The 21,454-nt window shown below is 39.2% G+C and overlaps 1 protein-coding gene across 2 annotated transcripts in view; it reads right to left on the minus strand.

Annotated features, from left to right (window-relative positions):
• The window catches only part of MYOM1 (myomesin 1), a 117,030-nt gene extending 98,729 nt beyond the window's left edge, over positions 1-18,301 (minus strand). For both annotated transcript variants that reach the window (XM_069568339.1, XM_069568340.1), the window contains exons 1-2: positions 18,106-18,301; positions 13,783-14,107 (exon numbers count right to left, since the gene is read on the minus strand). In XM_069568339.1, the coding sequence (XP_069424440.1) occupies positions 13,783-14,084 (302 nt within the window). In that variant the 5' untranslated portion in view covers positions 14,085-14,107; positions 18,106-18,301. The remainder of the gene's footprint in view (positions 1-13,782; positions 14,108-18,105) is intronic.
• Positions 18,302-21,454: the final 3,153 nt, after the last annotated feature.

Here is a 21,454-nt window from a genome sequence, read left to right on the forward strand (position 1 = left end):
GTGTGCAGGTGCACCCACACATAACTGTGTCTAGGTACATCTACCTGTACTCTACTACTAATTGTGTTATGTCCTCTGTTAATATGCCTAAAGTTAGTAGAATTTAAGGATATATCATGGTTTGTTTGACATCGTCACATCTATGACCAGCAGCGCCATAGAGAAGGGATGTAGCCCAGGAGAAATATCTCTCTAGAAATGTTCCAGGGACTCAGAAATAAACTTGCACTTCATCCAGTTCAAATACTGAATAACAACAACATAACCTTCTGCTCATATAACTTCATAATTATTCTTGACAGGAAAAGCAAGAACAAAACTACTATAGAATCACTGGACTGGAAGAGCTCTCAGTGACATTTATACAACCCTCCTTGCTTTATAGATGTAGAAGACCTAGAGTGTCTTTGTAACTTGCCCAGTTTTACCCAGCAAGTTGGTAGGTGAACTATGACCAGCACCCATGTGTGTTAATGTTCTTTCCTCTATACCAGTGGCCTTCAACTTCGTGTCTGAGTCTTCTCAATCCAAACATGTTTGATCTTGTCACCTATATATCTGTCTATTTATAAATTTTATACATATACTGCTGAATAAATATTCTCACTTTATGAAATAACAGAAAAATGTTCAGGGCCAAATTTAATCTTTTTAAATACAGAAGTGCTAATATATCTTCCTACACTTCCTTGGCTTGCCTTCATGGACTCCCCACTTCAGAAACCACAACAACATGTCACACTGCCCATAATGACTCTGATGTTGATAAGCTATTTCTGAATTTATTCACATCTCACAAAAAGTCGAATGCAACTGAGTGAGTAAGCACAGCACAAAACATACAGGTTATGAAATCATCACAGTCCAATTAGAAATAAAGCGTTAAGAAACTCATTAAACTTTACATGAAGTCAAATGCTAGTTCTTCAAAGTTATATTTATAATCATTGTAATTTCATGTAATTGTGAAAAATTGTCCTAGTTCCTCAGGATGAGTAACTATGCCTGCTTATGTTAAGTATGGATCTACTTAATGGCTATATTACTTTCTGAAAAAAGTATGACAACTTATCAGCATAGGCTTTGTCTTTTGCTGACACTACTCCCAAACCCAGCACCACCCACCCACATATGCTCATGATTACAGTACGTTATTGATTTCCTTCTCTGTTCCATTCCTGTGACTATTCAAGGAGAGGGATGGCCTAAAAGTTAGATTTATATCCTCAGCACTGTGTCCAGTGCCTGATAGTGTTCAGTAAGTGTTTATTGAATGAGGTGAAATCAAGATTCAACCTCCTGTAACCATACCCTATCTCTGTGATTCTCAACCCTGACTTCACATCAGAATCAGCTGAGGAACTAGTAAGAATGACCAGTGCAGAGGTGGGACTTCCAGTATGGTGGAGTGAATAGTTCAGCAGTTCCTCTCTCCAAAAAAGCAGTGATAAAACTGGATACAATTGTCAAAACCAACCCACTCAGGCCTCTGAAAATCAAGTACAGGACATACTACACTGACACGTGACTATTCATGAAAAGATACTGAGCTTCAAGTCTGAATAGTGGGAGTCTGTGTGACATGCTTGTCTAGTTCTTTCCCACCCAGCCCCAGCTCAATCTATAAAGTAGTTCTACTAAGGTGGGAAAAGGTGAGAAACTCTTAATATTCACTGTCAGAGGGGCTGATTTGGAGCAGAGCATGATAAAACTCCACAACCAGCAACACTGTGAGTAATACTAGCCATCTAAGTATCAAACAAACAAGGGAAGACCAGCAGCTCAGTCAGTCTTAGGATACAGTCATGGTTGGAACAAGCAGCAGATGGGCAGATCACTCAGAGATATAACGGGAAGATCTGAAAAATAAGACCACCATGGGGGCCTTCATAAGCTCTCTCCATGTGCTTGACTAGAAAAAACTGGAAAGGACTCAGGTTATCCACGTAAGATTGGCTGACTGTAAGCCTGTGTGTGCAGAGAAGAGACAAGGGAGTCTAGAGGCAAACAAATCCAGGGCATACACATTTTTAAATGACCTGGACTTCAAATATGCTCCCCAACACACACACCCAGACACACAGATCTATTGCCAGAGGATGGAAGCTTTACTGTCTTGAGATGTTTGAGAACAGATGTCTGACCATTCATAGACTGGTCATTAATCTATGCAAATACCAAGTGATCCCTATGGATTCAGGCTTAAAAATAAGAACAATAATTTTTTAAAACACTAAACAAAGACATCAGCAGTAACAGTGCTGGGTAAACAGAGTCTATAAATGTGTTTAGGCAGGTAATTAAACAAAACACAGCAGCAACACATGTGGGGAAAATTCAGAATCCAGAATTATTACAATATGTTATCTATTATGCGCTATTTTCAACAACAAAATAATTGAGATATGAGAAGAAATAGGAGAAGGTGATGCACGCTAGAAGAAAAAAAGCAGTAAATAAAAATTGTCTCTAAGTGCACCCTGATATTGGATTTAGCAAAGACGTCAAAACAGTAATTAGAAATATGTTCAAAAATCAGGAACTATATTCAAAGGCTAATTAAGGAAACCATGTTTAAATAATTAAAGGGAAGTATAATAATGACTCAAAAAGAAAGAATGTCAACAAAAAGATAGGAATTGTAAAATAAGGTCAAATGGATATTCTGGAGTTTAAAAGTACAATAACTTAAATGAAAAAGTTATTAAAGGGACCCAAAAGATTTTATATAAAAGAATAAAATAATCAGGTAGGCTGAAGATAGAAGCTATATAATTGAAAGAAAAAAACAAACAGAAAAAGAATGAAGAAAAAATAGGTTGTCAGACAACATCAAATATACCACTATGTGAGTAATGTTAGTACCAGAAAGAGGAGGAAGAGAGAAAGGGCAGGAAAAGTTATTTGAAGAAATAATGGCTTCAGTTCAGTTCAGTCGCTCAGTCGTGTCCGATTCTTTGCGGCCCCATGAATTGCAGCACGCCAGGCCTCCCTGTCCATCACCAACTCCCGGAGTTCACCCAAACTCCTGTCCATCGAGTCGGTGATGCCATCCAGCCATCTCATCCTCTGTCATCCCCTTCTCCTCCTGCCCCCAATCCCTCCCAGCATCAGAGTCTTTTCCAATGAGTCAACTCTTCACATGAGGTGGCCAAAGTATTGGAGTTTCAGCTTTAGCATCATTCCTTCCAAAGAACGCGCAGGACCGATCTCCTTTAGAATGGACTGGTTAGATCTCCTTGCAGTCCAAGGGACTCTCAAGAGTCTTCTCCAACACCACACTTCAAAAGCATCACTTCCTCAGCACTCAGCTTTCTTCACAGTCCAACTCTCACATCCATACATGACCTCTGGGAAAACCATAGCCTTGACTAGACGGACCTTTGTTGACAAAGTAATGTCTCTGTTTTTGAATATACCATCTAGGTTGGTCATAACTTGCCTTCCAAGGAGTAAGCGTCTTTTAATTTCATGGCTGCAATCACCATCTGCAGTGATTTTGGAGCCCCCCAAAATAAAGTCTGACACTGTTTCCACTGTTTCCCCATCTATTTCCCATGAAGTGATGGGACCGGATGCCATGATCTTCGTTTTCTGAATGTTGAGCTTTAAGCCAACTTTTTCACTCTCCTCTTTCACTTTCATCAAGAGGCTTTTTAGTTCCTCTTCACTTTCTGCATAAGGGTGGTGTCATCTGCATATCTGAGGTTATTGGTATTTCTCCCGGCAATCTTGATTCCAGCTTGTGTTTCTTCCACCCGTGTTTCTCATGATGTACTCTGCATATAAGTTAAATAAGCAGGGTGAAAATACACAGCCTTGACGTACTCCTTTTCCTATTTGGAACCAGTCTGTTGTTCCATGTCCAGTTCTAACTGTTGCTTCCTTAAAATTCCCCAAATTTGTGCAAAAATAGTACTCTGTGAATCCAAGATGCTCAACAAACCCAAGTATGATACTCCCAAAGAGATACACATGTAGACATATCATAGTCAAACTGTTGAAAGCCAAAGCCAGAGAGAAAACTAGAAAATAGCAAGAGTAAAATGATTCATCACATACAAGGGAACAAGGTATTAATAACTGATTTCACATCAGAAACTATATATCCCAGAGGACATTCGTATGACATATTTAAGTGCTGGGGGGAAAACTAAATCAAGAGTTTTATATCCAGCAAAACCACTACTCAAAACTGAAAACAAAGTAAAGACATTGACAAAGAGAGAATTCATTGCTAGCAGACCTGCCTTACAAGAAATGCTAAAGCAAATCTTTCATATATCACAAGGAAACATGATAAATGCATTTATGCCAAAAAATTAGATGACTTAAATGAAATGGAAAAATTCCCATAAAGATTTAAATAACCAAAACTAACTCAAGAGGAAATTAAAAATCATAACAGATCAATAACAAGGAAACTGAATTAGTAATTTATCTATGCACAAGGACTTCCCTGATGGTCCATGGGTTAAGAATCTGCCTTGCAATGCAAGGGGCCCAGATTCCATCCCTGGTCAGGGAACTAAGATCCCACATGCTGTGGAGCAACTAATCCCATATACTAGAGAGCCCATGTACCACAACTAAGACCCAACATAGCCAAATAAATAAATAAATACATATTTTTAAAAATCCATGCACAATGGATAGCCTAGGCCTAAATGCTTTCATTGACAAATTACATGACCTATTTAAGGAAGAAACAACCCAATCATTTCCATCTTTTTTAAAAAACAGAAGAGAAGGAAATACTTCCCAACTTTTTCCATAAGGCCAGTATTAACCTGATATCAAAGCCAAAGACATTATAATTTTTTAAAAAACTACAAACCAATATCCCTCATACACATAGGCACAAAAATCCTTCACAAATATCAGTAAACTGAATCCAGCAATATATAAAACCAAGCAGAATTTAGCCTAGGGATGCAAGGTTGATTTAATATCTGAAAATCAATTAGTATAATATACCATATTAATAGAATAAAGAACAAAAACCACATTATCATCTCAAGAGGTGCAAAAAAAATTTTGACAAAATTCAGCTTTCTTGCATGTTAAAAAATTCTCAACTAAATAAGAATAGAAGGGAATTTCCTCAATCTGATAAAGGCCATCTATGAAAAATCTGTAACTAGTATCATATCTAATAGTAAAAAAACTAAATCCTTTCTTCCTAAGATGGGGAACAAGGCTATGATACTTGCTGTTGCCACTTCTATTCAATATTGTACTGACATTTACAGCACAGTGAAGAATAGTCGAGGCAGTTAACCTGAAAAATTGGAAAGCAACTCTAACTTTAGTTACAGATGATACAACTGTGTATATAGAAAATGCCAAGGAATACACACACACACAGACCAATGCTAATAAATGAGTTCAGCAAGGTCACATGATACAGAATCAAAGCACAAAAATTAATTACACCTCTGTTTGCTAGCAGTGAACAATGAAAAAAATAAAATTAAGACAACTCCACTCACAATTCTATCAAAAAGAATAAAATATTTAGGAAAAATTTTAACATAGAAGTACAAGACTTTACACTGCAGATTATAAAACATTATATGATAAGTAAAACAAAGATCTAAATAAATAAATATCCATGTTCATGGATTGAAAGAGTCAGCATTGTTAAAATGGCATATTTTTCAAAATTGATTTATGCTTTCTACATAATTTTTATTAAATTGCCAGAAGACTTTTCTCTTTGTAGAAATTGACAAGGTGATCTTAAAATTTATATGGGAATATGAAGGAACTATGTAGGCAAAAATTTTTTTGTGAAAGATGAACTCAGTTTGAGAACTTACATCCACCAATTTCAAAACTTTTTATAAAGCAACAGTAGTTAAGAAAGTGTGGTACTGGCCTAAGGACAGGCACACAGATCAATGCAACAGAATTGAGGATCTGTAAATAAACCTATTTACAGTCAATTGAGTTTTTGTCTTTCCAAAGCTCTTTTTCTTTATTATTATTTTAAAACTTTTTATTTTGTATTGGGATATAGTCGATTAACAACATGATAGTTTCAGGTGAACAGTGAGGGGACTCAGCCATACATGGTCAATATATTTTTGATAAAGGAGCTAAATGATTTAAGGGGGAAAGGATAGTTTTTTCCACAAATGGTGCTGTGACAACAGTCTATGTATATGTGAAGGGATGGATTTAGAACTTCACATCACATACAAAAAAAAATAATTTAAAATGGATATTTCTAAATGTAAAGCTAAAATTATAAAACTCTTAGAGAAACTCTATGAAGCTCCAATACTCTGGCTACCTGATGCAAAGAGCTGACTGATTGGAAAAGACTTTGATGCTGGGAAAGATTGAGGGCGGGAGGTGAAGGGGGCGACAGAGGATGAGACAGTTGGATGGCATCATCAACTCAAAGGACTTGAGTTTGAGCAAACTCCAGGAGATCATGAAGGACAGAGAAGTCTGATGCGCTGTAGTCCAGGGGTCACGAAGAGTCAAATATGACTTAGCGACTCAACAACAACAAAAATGATGTTGAATAAGCCAAATTTTGCTTAGATATACCACCAATAGCATGACTAAAAAAGGAAAAAAGTGACAAATCAAACTTCATCAAAACGTTCTGGTATCTGAAGGACACTGTTGAAAGAATGAAAAGACAAGGCACAGAATGACAGAAAATATTTCCAAACATACATCTAAGAAAGGAATTATATACAAAATATTTAAATAACTCTGACAACTCAATAATAAGCAGAAAAAAATCCAATTTAAAAACAGGCAAAAGATTTGAACAAGCATTTCACCAAAGAAGTACACAAATGGCTACCAAACACATTAAAAAGATGGTCAACATCATTAGCTATTAAGTAAGTGCAAGCTAAAACTACAGTGATACTCCACCACATACCTAAAAGACAGTCTGTAAAAAATGATCAGTTCAGTCACTCAGTCATGTCCAACTCTTTGTGACCCCATGAACTGCAGCACGCCAGGCCTCCTTGTCCATCACCATCTCCCGGAGTTCACTCAAACTCACATCCATTGAGTCGGTGATACCATCCAGCCATCTCATCCTCTGTTGTCCCCTTCTCCTCCTGCCCCCAATCCCTCCCAGCATCAGGGTCTTTTCCAATGAGTCAACTCTTCACATGAGGTGGCCAAAGTACTGGAGTTTCAGCTTTAGCATCAGTCCTTCCAAAGAACACCCAGGACCAATCTCCTTTAGAATGGACTGGTTGGATCTCCTTGCAGTCCAAGGGACTCTCAAGAGTCTTCTCCAACACCACACTTCAAAAGCATCACTTCCTCAGCACTCAGCTTTCTTCACAGTCCAACTCTCACATCCATACATGACTACTGGAAAAACCATAGCCTTGACTAGATGGACCTTTGTTGGCAAAGTAATGTCTCTGCTTTTAAATATGCTATCTAGGTTGGTCATAACTTTCCTTCCAAGAAATAGAAAATAACTAATGTGGATAAGCTGGAATCCCTGTACCTTGGTATGGGAATGTAAAATGATATAATTGCTTTGGAAAAGAGTTAAGTTGTCTCTTGTAACATTAAACATAAACTTAGTACACAGACAAGCTGACATTTTAAAAGGTGCAAGAGAAGGTAGATTTCAAACAGAAAGCCTTAACTTTCCATAATCATTTCATTTATTCAACAGAAAACTTACTTTTTATCCTCTGTGTGCACAATTCTATGGTTGATGCTGGTGTGGGAGGGGGATATGAAGATTACACATTAAATTAAAGACTTGTTTTCTGAGACCTTTACTGTCTAGTAGGGCTGCAAATGCTACCAGCCTGATGCATTGTATTACGTCAATCAAAGGAAAAAGGATGGAAGGACAGAAGGCAGGCAGGCAGATAAGCAGAAAGAGCAGAGCAAACAAAAATTGAATTTACAGGCTTGAAGACAATTTCTGTCTGGGTCTATCAGGGAAGCCTTTGTGGAAGAGCTGGACATTGAAAGATGGGTAGGTCATCCCAGCATGACACAGAGGTGTTTGCAAAAGCTTGAAAACAGAAGCTCCATTTTCATTTCTGACTTATCTATACATTGCCACTAGACTTTACTGAGTGGCCACAATAGAGCTGAACTCATTTTTATTATTCTACCATTTTTCCTGTAAAACTGCCTCTCTATATATATTTACAACTTGACACTGCGGTATATGGGCTTCCCTGATGGCTCAGACGGTAAAGAACTCACCTGCAATGAGAGAGATCTGGGTTAGATCCTTGGGTTGGGAAGATTCCCTGGAGGAGGGCAAGGCAACCCAGTATTCCTGCCTGGAAAATCCCATGGACCGAGGAGCCTGGACAGTCCATGGAGTTGCAAAGACTCGGACATGACTGAGGGACTGAGCACTGAGCACTTATCAACTATTAACTGGGTCCTCATCTGAGGTGCTCTTGCTTGCTCCTGTTTCACCCAGAAAGGCTGGTGTGGAAAAGGTCAAGTCTGCACCACTGGTTCCCTTGGGCTCTCAGAGCTGGGGGATCTCCGCGGGGAGGCTCAGTTACACCCACTGCTCAGCCAGCAGTGAACAGAGGTACTGTTTCACCTCTGGGCGCTGGGAGGTGACTGCACGGCCCTTCCTCCACCTTTGGCTACTCACTCTATTCCTACTCCTTAAGGGGACATGTCTTCCTTCTCACAGCCTGATTCACCTGCCTACAAAAGATTAATGCCATTTTGGGGTATCTATATCCTCTAAACTTGTTTTTAGCCTGCAAAAGAGACTGTTGGGTAGTATTTTCAATGTAGAACAAAACAAAAGAGGCAGAGAGTCGAAGCCTGTCTATCTGGGCCTCGTTATCTGTGGAAGGAAGGGCTTGAATTAGATGAGCTTTTAGTCTCTTCCTGCTTTAGCATTCCACAGTTCTATGGAGCTATGACAACCTGCCAATTGTATGAAAAACTGATATTGCCAGGAGTGCTACTTCTAGTTCTCTCTTCGCAAACAAGCCACAGATTTACAGCAGTGAGAATAGAAAATTGGTGCACACTGAATGCTACCCTCTTTGGCCTCAGGGTTTGTTTGAGGGATTCAAAAGACAGACCAGTTGCCTTTTAAAGAAAGACACCAATACAGTATACTAACACATATATATGGAATTTAGGAAGATGGCAATGACGACCCTGTATGCAAGACAGGGAAAGAGACACAGATGTGTATAACGGACTTTTGGACTCAGAGGGAGAGGGAGAGGGTGGGATGATTTGGGAGAATGACATTCTAACATGTATACTATCATGTGAATTGAATCGCCAGTCTATGTTTGACGCAGGATGCAGCATGCTTGGGGCTGGTGCATGGGGATGACCCAGAAAGATGTTATGGGGAGGGAGGTGGGAGGGGGGTACATGTGTGGGAATGCATGTAAGAATTAAAGATTTTAAAATTTAAAAAATAAAAAACTAAAAAAAAAAAAAAAAAGAAGTAAGACTGACAACAAACCGGCCCATTTCTAGGGGGATAAAAGAATAACTGGCTTTCTGTTTTCCTTGGATTTTCCCCAGACCTTTTCCTACCATATAGGAGGTAATATGGCTCATCATTTTCTTAGTACTTAAAGTCTGGAAGACAAATCCCAGAATGCTACATTTTCTACCCAGGAACTATGGTGCCTTTTTCTTATATATGATAGTTAGATCTTTCTTTAGAGAAGAGGCTATATTTTAATATCTCTTGATTTAGTTGCTAAGTTGTGTCTGACTCTTTGCGATCCCATGGACTGTAGCCTACCAGGTTTCTCTGTCCATGAAATTTCTCAGTCAAGAATACTGAAGCGGGTTACCATTTCCTTCTCCAGGGGATCTTCCCAACCCAGGGATTGAACCCTGGTCTCCTGCATTGCAGGCAGATTCTTTTCTGACTGAGCCACCAGGGAAGCACTGTAAGGGCTGGATTTTAATCTGCTTAGAATCAGACAATAGTGTCTACCATAACCTCAGAGGGTTGAGAGACTCATCATCCAAGAAATATGCTGTGTTGTCCTCTGAAAGTTATTCATTCTTACTTATCAAGCATAACAAAATAGTTCTTTTTTCTTCCCATCTTATTGAAAAGAGAGGATTTTGAAAACGCTGGTTTCCATATAACACATTCCCTGTAAATACCTGCCTTATTTCATCCTAATTCCCTATAATATTGGCCCTAGGAAGGGATCATCAGCTCACACACTGGGCTGATATTTATATGTAGATTTTCTAGTGCAGTGGTGGTGACCTTTGTTGAGTCACAGAGTTCTCTGACAATATGATGAAAGCTAGGGTCACTCTCAGCAAAAAAAAAAAAAAATCTCATCTGGACCTAATTTTACATATAATTTCAGATCATCCAAAACTCTGTTGAAACCTATTCACAGACAGAGGCTAAGAACCCTTGCATAATGGTTGCAAAGTGGTCATGAGTACCATTTCTCCTTTAATCTCTAATAGTATTTGTGAATTATTAACATAAAACAATAGTCCTGTATCATTTTTGTTTTCCTGAATCACTTTCTTTAATTTAGTTTTTTCCTCACTGTGACTAAGAACAAAGGCATTCAGAATAAGCCTTCCAGAATTTATTTTACAACTCTTGGCTCAGAATGCAGTTGGTAACCGATCTGAGCTAAAACCACAGTGACACTGAACAAGCCATTGTTCTTAAGATTTAACTGAGGTCAGCCAAGCTGTGGGCACATATAAATCTCCATAGTTTCCACTTTACTACCAGGACATCTAACTACAAAGCAGAGGCTAAAAATGGATCAGGCCCAGTGTTCAAATACATTCCACAGAGCTGCATTTCCAACTCCACACCAGCTTTAATCAACAACATTCTTCACAGCCCCAAGAGAAAGATTTCATTTAGCAGGGAAAAGTTGCTCCATTTTGAAAAATAAAAAATACAACCTGAAAGAATTATAAAGATTTTGAAATGCTCAAAGAATATTATCTGCACCTGTTAGCTCTAGGTCTAAAAAAAGAAAAGCTAAAATACCCCAGGATTAGGTTCTCTTTCTTTTCTTTTACATTGCGTTACACAAAGGAAAAAATATTGGCATCTTCCCTTTCTTCTTTTTAGGTCCACATTTCTGCTAATAAGTGGAGTTGTTCAAACATACCAAGCCATTAATAAATACCTATCTACCTACATAAATACTTAAATAGCAAGAAGGAACAAGATGTGAGGTTGACCATAGAAATAATTACAGTTCCACTTCCTACAAAAAGTTTATTATCTGAGGTTGTTTATAACTAAAATGGCTAAGTGTTCCAAAGACAAAATAGAGCAAATGTTTTCTGGATAAAATACAAAGATGCTCAAAGGTTCAATTACTAATGTTTGATACGATTTATCAGATTGTAAATAAATATGAATGGTGTATATATGGTTAAAAGAAGAATTTAGGAATAGAATTTAAGAAATAAAACTCTCTTTAACAAATTCATAAAACTCTATAGACTCTATAGCATTGGGGGAATGAAATAAGTATACACGAGTTAGTTTACAATTGTACAGTAATGAAAACACCCGTTTTCTACATTTTCTATAGATTCAGCACAGATGGACCAGGAAAATGGATATTTAAAACATAATCCTCTCTATTACAAGACAGCTGCTTTCCTAAGTGAGATCCTTAAACATATGTATGTGACATTCTTCAGAAGAGCATGTGGTACTATCACATAGCACGGTGCCCATTCCTATTTCATTTGGAAAGCAGGTCATTTGAAACAATGGCCAAAAGAAATGAATTCACCTCCTCCCTGACAATATTTCCATATTTGCAGCCAATTCGAGGTCCTTATGAATATCCCATGGCGCACATAACCCATGAAAGTGGGATTGGAAAACGATCCTACTCCATTTTAAGTGGAATTTCAGAATATTGCTGTCACACATTCCAGGTAAACTCTAGAGACCTTGGTACCAGACTTGCAGAAGCTCCCAGGAGGTCGGCACCGCACCCACAAAAGCACAGCTGTACATCAGGTGCTGATTAACCCACAGGGATACAGGAGTTTCTGCCTTCAGAACCAGTCCTTACTTCTGTACATACAAACCACTGTATTATTTCTTCAATCACTTTTCTAACTCCTAGAAGTAAACACCTCTCCCAGCTACCCTGACAGATATTTTGTGGACATAAATTATATAAGACTTAAAATAATATCTGTTTATAACAAATAATGCAATATATGCCAGACAGACGAGATCTGAGGCAGCAGCTGGTAACTGACCACACAGCCTAGGAATTCGTACGTTTGGAAGTTCAACAATCCTTTCTGTGGACTATAGATAGACATTTAATAAAATCACATGAATCTTGCAAGTGTTTTTTAATCTCTATGACACATTTTGCTTGGGATACTAAGGAAATAAAAACTGGCTTGGACTGAGAAAGTACGGATCCAGCCAGCATTCATCAGGCTGGAACAAGACACAGAGAAGCCAACCTCAGGGTTCATAGGAAACACTTCTCCTAGTGACACTGCTGCAGTAGAGGGTTCTGACAACCTCCTCTGCGTGACCACAGACTCACCAAGAAACTTTCTTCTCCAATATCAAAGATTATAAGCAGGTTTGTTGTTTGAAATTTTTTTAGGAAGAATGAGCTATTGCTTCTTTGCATGGAAGACCTCAGAAGCAGATTCAGTTCTCAGCCCATGTGCTGGGCTCCTAAGAGATTTCTAGATACAACAGTCCTCATTTATCTCAACTCGACTGTTTCCAAAGCAACAGGACACTGATTCACTTTTTAGACCAGACCTGCATCTAAATCCCACTCGTCCTAGAATACTACTGAAACCCTCTTTTTCTTTTCTTTTGTTAAACTTTTAAATTTGTTTTGGGGTATAGCTGATTAACATTGTTGTGATAGTTTTGTGTGAACAGCGAAGGGACTCAGCCATACATATACATGTATTTATTCTCCCCCTAACCTCCTTCCCACCCAGGCTGCCGCATAACATTGAGTCAAGTTCCATGTGTTATACAGTAGAACCTTGTTGGTTTTCTGTTTTAAATATAGCAGTGTGTACATGTCCATCCCAAATTCCCTGACTCTTCCCCCTATTCTCCCCCTGGGCAACCATAAGCTTATTTTCGAAGCCTGTGAGTCTGTGAAAGTCTCTCATTTCCTCTGGTGTGGGGTCTCCCTCATGGCAACCGGTTGATAAATCTAATTCTGTCAGAATATAGGTTTGTTCCTGGTATTGTTAAGCTGACTGAGATAGGGCAATGTTTTTATAAAATGCTCTGGCTAAAGAAAATATTTGCTGCTTGAATAACAACTTGGAATTTTGATGCTGGCTTTTAGATACAGAAAGAATAGAACACATCTCTGCTGCAGTTTGGGTTCCTGTGGTCTGTGAATTTTAAATCCTGTTCTCATCTAAGTTGAAAGCTGTGAGGGCCAGGAAACCTGCTGTGAGGGTCGGAAATGTGATTTCTCAACTTTGCTGCTGCTGAATGTTGAACACAACCTGTGGCAAAACTTCTCTGCTTCTAGCAATATCGCAGTTGGCAATTCAAGCAAGACACCCCAGGGCAACTGCGAAGCTCTTTGTGAAACTCAGGCAAGCAAGGGAAAGGGGAATCCAAGACATAAATCCCAGGCCTTCCAAACACATGGTTTGACCTTGCTCCACACCTGGTTTAAAGGTAGGGCAGCCAGACTCACGAAGAAATGAAAATGTAACCTGGAGCGTAAGGTGGGGGCAGGGTATTCAGAGAGCACGGTTTTGCCCCATGTTTGTAAAGCTGCTTTCACATACCCGTGGGAGTAGCCATAGTCATAGGCTGACGCCGCCTTGTGACTGACTGCTGACGAGAGGGCAAACTCGGAGGCCCGGGAGGCCTGATGCTGGTAGGATGCGGCGGACGCCTGGCTGACGGCCGCTGACTCCTGACGGTGGGCCGCGGATGAGCGGCTGCTGTAGGCGGTGGAGCCATGGGTGTAGATGGCTGAGCTTTTCTTCTCCTGCTGGTACTGGCTCATGGTGGTGCTGAGGTCCCTGTTGCGGTAGCTGCGGTCATAGTGCTGGTGAAGTTTCTGATAAAACGGCAGAGACATCATGTGCCCCCAGGGATCCAGGCAAGCTGTGAGAAAGCAACAGGTTTGAGGTGAACTCTTAAGGAACTAACTCTCCAGAACAAGGCATCTAAATCAGTAGGTGAAAATTACTACCCTTTTATTTCTTCCAAAAAGTAAGTGGAAAATGATGTGAAGGTTAGTTTAGCTGTTTACTCAATTAACTCCCTGCTTCACAGCCCTGATGTACCCCCTTCTATCATTGTGCTGCCTTCTTTTTAAATACCTGGAGATCTTTACAAACTTTCCATCTTGTGCTATTTTAATGGATATATGTGGATACACGTAATGTGCTGTCATGTCCAACTCTCTGCAACCCCTTGAACTGTAGCCCACCAAGCTCCTCTGTCCATAAGATTTCCCAGGCAAGAACACCGGAGTGGGTTGTCATTTTCTTCTCCAGGGGATCTTCCCGACCCAGGGATCAAACCCGAGTTTCCTGCTTCTCCTACACTGGCAGGCAGATTCTTTATCACTGTACCACCTGGAAGCCCGCTTTAATGATATATATTTCAAATTTTCTGGCATTTCCTTCTGATGGGGACTTTACCTGAGAGATTGTGTAATAGCGGAGAGTCTGTGTCCAGCCAATGTGGTTTTTATTCAGCAAATAATTACTGAACACCTACAGTGAGCCTGGTACTATTCCTGCCCAGGAGATAGATGAACAAAACAACAAAATTCCTGCTCCGATAACCCTATATAGAATCTTATATTCTATTGCAAGTGATAGACAAATAGAGAAAATAAAGTATAAAGTATATTAGAACCTGCTTAATGCTATAGAGAAAAATAAAACAGGAACGTGGAATGGGATGCCATTTAAAAAGTATCATCAGGGATAATGGTGATGACTGAGCATGAAGGTGACACCTGAGCCTGAGACTGTCTGGGACGGGAGAAGCATTCTGGATGGAGACCACTGCACAGGCACTGGGGGGCTGTGAGCCTGCCTGTTGCACTGTACTCCGGGAAAGGCAAGTAGGCCAGGGAGGCTGTGAGCAGTGAACGGGTGCAGGGAGAGGTACAGAAGATGGTGTCAGGGAGTGGGGCGGCAGGAGGGTAGTGTCCCACCGCTAGTGTAAGGACTTCAACTTTTATTCTGAAAGGAGTAAGGAATCATTGGAAGGTTCTGAGCTGAGAAACACTCTTACTGAGTCTGAGAATAAACTGTTGAGAGACAAGAGTGAAAGCCAGGAGGCCAGTGAGAAGGCTGCCGTGGACTGAGTTGTATCTCCCCAAATCCGTATTTGAAGTCCTAACCTCGTGACTGGATTTAGAGATAGGATCTTTACGGAAAAAATGAAGTTAAATTGAGGTTCTTAGGATAGGTTCTAATCCAATAAGACATGATTGCCCTCGTTATAGGAAGAGGAAATCAGGACACAGATATGTACATATGCAGAGGGAAGACACGAGAAGATGGACTATCTGCAAGCCAGGGCGAGAGGCCTCAGAAAAGACCAACCTAGCTGACTCTTCGATCTCAGATTTCTAACCTCTGGAATTGTGAGAAGATAAGTTTCTGTTGTTTAAACCACCTGGTCTCTAGTGCTTTGTTACGGCAGCCCTAGCAAATTAATACAAAGGCCACTGCGATAGTCCAGGCTAAAGATTATAGTGGTAGCAGTGAAGTGTGAGAAGGGATCCAACTCTGCATATTTTGTAGGTAGAATCAAAAGTATTTGCTGAAAGTTCTGGAATAGGGTATGAAAGAGAGAGAGAAGTGAGTGACAGCTCCAAGGACTTTGCCTGAGTGACAGTTCCAAGGACTTTGCCTGAGTAACTGGAAGATTAAAGCTGCTGTGAACTGAGATGAGCAGGATTGTAAGAAAACAGCAGTTTGGGATGGAAGCAGGAACCTGGTTTGAGACATTCTACATTTGAGATACCTGCTAGACACCCAAGTGGAGAGAGAAGGTGGGATGTTGGACATGTGACTCAGGAATACAGGGTAAAGGTCCAGGATGGAGACCTACATTTGGGACTCACCAGCATATAGATGGTATACAATGCCAAAAAAAAAAAAAAATAGAGAGAGAGAGAGAGATGAGAATGAAAGTCCTAGGACTGATCTGGAGGATGCTTATATTGCCATATAACAAGCCCTTTCAAATCTCACAAATGGTTCAAAAAGATATGGAGTCAAACCAGAAAAATTCCATTAAGAATATAAAGCCTCCTAGTCTTCCTGTATTAAAGAAGAAAGTCAGTCAGCAGTGTAGCAGTTTGCATTGTTTTTTGAGCTAACAGTCCTACTGAAAATCAAAGATGGGTTTGCTTAGCATAGAGAGGGGAGACTTCAGATTGCATTATCTTTCTTTAGAAATCTGTCCACTGACTGGAGCCTATCAGCCATACTAATAACCCTGGATGAAGTAATAGTTTTATGAAAGCCACCCCTTCCATCATTAATGCTTTTGTGCACATCCTAAATTTTTTACATGTAAAATCAGTTGTAATCAATTTTTCAAATCTTTTAAAAAAATTCTGAATAAGGACTGAATCCTTCTAAACTTGCTACATTTTTTTTGGTCAAGCTTAAAATCTTTTTATTTGAAGTGAAAAGTAGGCATGTATTCCCTAGAGAAGAAAATCCAGCAAACTTCACTCCAGAAATATTTATGTTAAGGCTCATGGAAGATATCAGTCTACATGGCATTTCCCAGGAGGAAAAAAATAGCTACTAGCAAACAACTTTTGCTTCAACCCTTAAATAGACTGCTATTTTCTATTTTAAAATATACACAATAATGATCAGGTATAAGGAATAATTATTAGATTAATTTTTATAGGAAAAAGGTAGACTATATTAATATAGAAGTATATGATATTAGGCATTTATAAAGCTATTTGGTAAATTTGCATAATGATACATAGTATACTGCAACACAGAAAATGTTACTTGAATGATGTCCAAATAAACAATGAATGACCTTCTTGTGTATTATAAGCTTAATTCAGAACCCAAATAACTTGAAATGCTGTTAATTTTCACAAAATAAAATCTTTAAATGTCTTGCCTCAATTCTATTTTCCATTCTCTTTATTTCTATTTTCCCCCCAATGTATTTTTAATAGTACTGAATATTCCAAGCACAAAGATAATATATGCAAGTAAACAGGTTTTGACATTATGTCAACAGAGCTGGTTGTCACAGCTCTGACCTCTGGAACGATGGTACAGCTACCTTCTCTTTATTAAGAAAGTAAGGATTATCCCCCAACACATGACAGCTAGAGCGCTTTGGGAGGAAAAATGGTTTGGTTGTCTTCCATTCCTTTAAGACCTGTGTTTGTTTGTTTGTTTCCCCTGAAAATAATTGGGGAATTTAGGAAGAAACACTAACTCCATAGTTGTATTGTGACACAATACTTTTGTACAGGAGTTAGAGGCTGAAAGCTATAAAAATTCTTCACAGAAAGTGTGAACTTTAGGGTCATGAAGCAGGGATCTGCGTTGCCTCTGAAATACTGCTTAGCCATTTTCCGATTAGAAATACCCCCAATGCACCCTAACATTTATCCACATGGCTTGTTGGGGCAAAAATCACTGAATTAGAAACTTGAGACTTCAGAGTTAACCTACTCCTTTTGATCAAATTTGTAATCAGGCAGTACTGTAGGCTTATGGAGGATGGAAAACACATGATTTCCTATTTCCACACCCACTCCAGATTTCAACCAAACCGCCGAACTGTAACTTGGAAAGAGTTCTTGACTCACGCTTACAGTTCTATCTGAGACAGCTACTGTTTTTTATAGCTCCAGGAACAGTAGCTTAATTTTAAAAGAATCCACTGATCTGAGAGAAGGGCTGTGCCAGCACAAACTGGCACCCTGCTGCTCGCATTCCTTCCCTGGAGCTCCACTTTCCTATTTCTCTACTATTCTGACATCTCTTGGAGAAAACTGCTGAGCTCAGAAGACAGAAACCACACACACCGCAGTGCTGTTGAGCACATAAAATATCAAGTGCACTCTTCTGCCTCAAGGTCACACTTACCAGTTTGCAAAGGATTGATGGTGGTAGAATCCGATGTGACTGTGGGTGCTGGATGAGACAGTGAAAAACCCACGTAGGTCTAATCCAAGAAAAAGTTAAGAGTCAGGGCTAAAAAGACAGGACCCTGGGGGCCAGTTCAAAAATAATGCATGTGGTCAGGCAGTAGAATGTCAGAGCCACCCAGCCTTTTATGGCTAAGAGAGTAGATAAATATAGCAGCAAATGGGGATTGCAGTCCTGAACGGAAAGGAAGAGGAAGGCCCTGGCAGGTAGCTGCCGCAGTAATATATTGACATGCATGCCAGTCGGTAGGTCTGGTCTGATTAAGCTAAATGTAGGGCTTTTATTTGGCTATATGAGCTATTTTCAACATCATTTTACCACAGAATATTTAAAAGTGTAATAGAAATAATAATAATAATAAAAGTGTAATAGAAAGAGTGGTTTGTGTTGAGAGCTAAAAATAGGTTAGTAATCTGATTCCCAAAATGAACTTCATGGAATTTTTTAATACCAAGATATGGTTCTGAATGTGCTGTTCATAATCCATGAGCAATACATTTAGGAGACACAACGTGAAGAAAGAACAGGGGGCTGACTAGAGGCAAGCAGGGAAGACATGGGTTACATGTGGTGGGAACTTTGCCTTGATGATACCCAGTCACCATTTCTCTCATTTCGGGAAAATTTACCAAGTAGGTCATATTACAGCTTCAAGTTTGAATCTTTGATTCCCTATTCATTAACTGAAGCCTTTAAGAAGCTGCATGTTTTATCTTACCTAAAGTCAGAGTATGGTCACTCTATCTAACAAGAGATTCTCTTTCTTTGATTTTAGACCATTTCACAAATTCAGAGGTGATGTTACCTGGTGTCGAGAACCTGCACTTTGGTATCAGACCAGATCTTGGTTCTAGGCCGTCGATGGCACTTAATAGCCATGCAACTTTAAGCAGTTTATTTCTCCTTAAGCTTCATTTTCTTTCTCTATAAAATGGGAATGTGTGTGAAGTCGCTCGGTCGTGTCCAACTCTTTGCGACCCCATGGACTGTAGCCCACCAGGCTCCTTTGTCCATGGGATTCTCCAGGCAAGAATACTGGAGTGGGTTGCCGTTTCCTTCTCCAGGGGATCTTCCTGACCCAGGGATTGAACCTGAGTCTCCCGCATTGTTGGCAGATACTTTACCATTTGAGCCACCAGGGAAGTCATAAAATGGGAATAATAGCATCCAAATTATGGGACTCCTATGGAGGTCAATAATGCAGAGAAAATGCTTAACCTAGTTATTGCGTCAAATGAAGACTTAGTAAATGTCAACTACCGTTACTGGTAGTAATAATTTGAAAGCTCATTGTTCGGAATATATGTACTGAGCATATATTCTGTGTGATATTAGATGTGATTCATGTGATATTATATCAACTTAACACAGATAGCTTGTATCTATCAAAATATTGAACAGACCCACTATTGTAGCCTGCTTTATAATTCCTTTCTTGATGATAACTACAGTTAACACTGTTGAGAACCTACCAAGTGCCAGACACTCTGATAGGCACTGTACATACATGATCTCATTTAATTCTCATATTATCCTGTGAGGTAGGTATCATATCTCCCATAGCTAAGGAAATTGAGGCTTTGAGAGGTAAAGTCATTTACCAATGAGCACACAATTAGTAAATGACATAAATGCCCTGCATTCAGAGATATTTGGATTCCAAAGGTCACGCACATTTTGTCAAGGATTGCCTTAGCCTCTTTCCAATGATATTTTGTCTATAAGAAACTAGGTATTTTCGAATGGTCTTTCAAGAGCAATACAGGTCTCCACTCATAACTGAGGGTCAGCTTGTAGGCTACCCAATCAATGTATATGAAAGAAAATGTTTCACTTAGTCCTGATCAAATTAAATCCAGCATTTGTTTAACTAAATACACCTCTAGCTATTATGCATAAGAACATTTTTGCTGTCTGGAATCCATAGGAAAAATTTCCAAGCTTTATGTTTTCCAAGTATCCGCTTGTTCTCTAAACATCCAATACACAATCACATTGATTCTTCCAAGTTTTACCCACCAGCCATTGTAATGGTTCCTAGTGAGTCATTTCTCTAGGGAACATGATAAGTTGCTTCAAATCTCCTTGAAATAGAAAAAGTAAGCAAAAATAAGAGATGAATATCCAAAATACCAGCTAATATTTATTTATAAGCATTTGCTCTATGCCAAGTATTAATATTAACTGCTTTATAATGTTTTATTTAATCATAACACATAAAAACACTTCATGGATTATGATTTAGAGAGATTAACATTCTTGAAGTAACACAACTAGAATGTGACAGAAATTCAAACCCAGGTCTGTTCTACATAGAGTCCAGCCTCCTATATATGTCATACCATCCTGTCTTTCAACCATTTAACTCTGTGTATGTGTGTGTGTGTATAGATACATAGATAGAGTATGCCAATGATGTCCATTAGAAGTAAGAACTTTTACCAAAGAGTCTTATAGTTCCCATATGACACACAACTATGAGGTCAAGATTTGCTGGCTACATATATCAACACATTAAAATATTTACTGAACTTTAATCCCTGTTAAGAAGGCAAAATGACAGAAGTTCACACACGCTTGTGGAAAAACTAAAATATCATTTATTCATTGATACTAAGGATCCAAGTGAAAATCAAATAGTCAATTTTAAACAAATGTACAACAAGATTTGGCAAAAGAAGTATAAACTAGAGCCAAGCAAGTCTCTGGAGTAGTGGAGTTTCTGCTGTAGCACCATATGGATTCAGCCTTTTCTAACAACATATTTTGGGTTTCCCTTGTGGCTCAGACAGTAAAGAATCTGCCTGCAATGCAGGAGACCTGGGCTCAATCCCTGGGTTGGGAAGATCCCCTGGAGAAGGGAATGCCAACCTACTCTAGTATTTTTGCCTGGAGAATTCCAGAGGAGCCTGGCAGACTACAGTCCGTGGAGTCACAGAGTCAGACATGACTAACATGCACGCATGCATATGCATTGGAAGCATAACAACATATTTATCCAAAATATAAATATCCAGATAATAAAATACCTACTGTGGTGTACTGCATAATAAAACTAAAGACAAAAAATTAGTGGTGCTTTGACAAATCAATAATTGTGATTTAATCAAATTTCCTTAAAGATGGTAGTGGCAGTTGAGTTGCTAAGTTGTGTCTGACTCTTGCGACCCCATGGATTTTGTAGCCCACCAGGCTTCTCTGACATGGGATTTTTCCAGGCAAGAATACTGGAGTGGGTTGCCATTTTATTCTCCAGGGGATCTTCCCAATTTAGGGATAGAACCAG

This window comes from Ovis canadensis, chromosome 23 (genome assembly GCF_042477335.2).
Source record: "Ovis canadensis isolate MfBH-ARS-UI-01 breed Bighorn chromosome 23, ARS-UI_OviCan_v2, whole genome shotgun sequence".
NCBI lineage: Eukaryota > Metazoa > Chordata > Mammalia > Artiodactyla > Bovidae > Ovis > Ovis canadensis.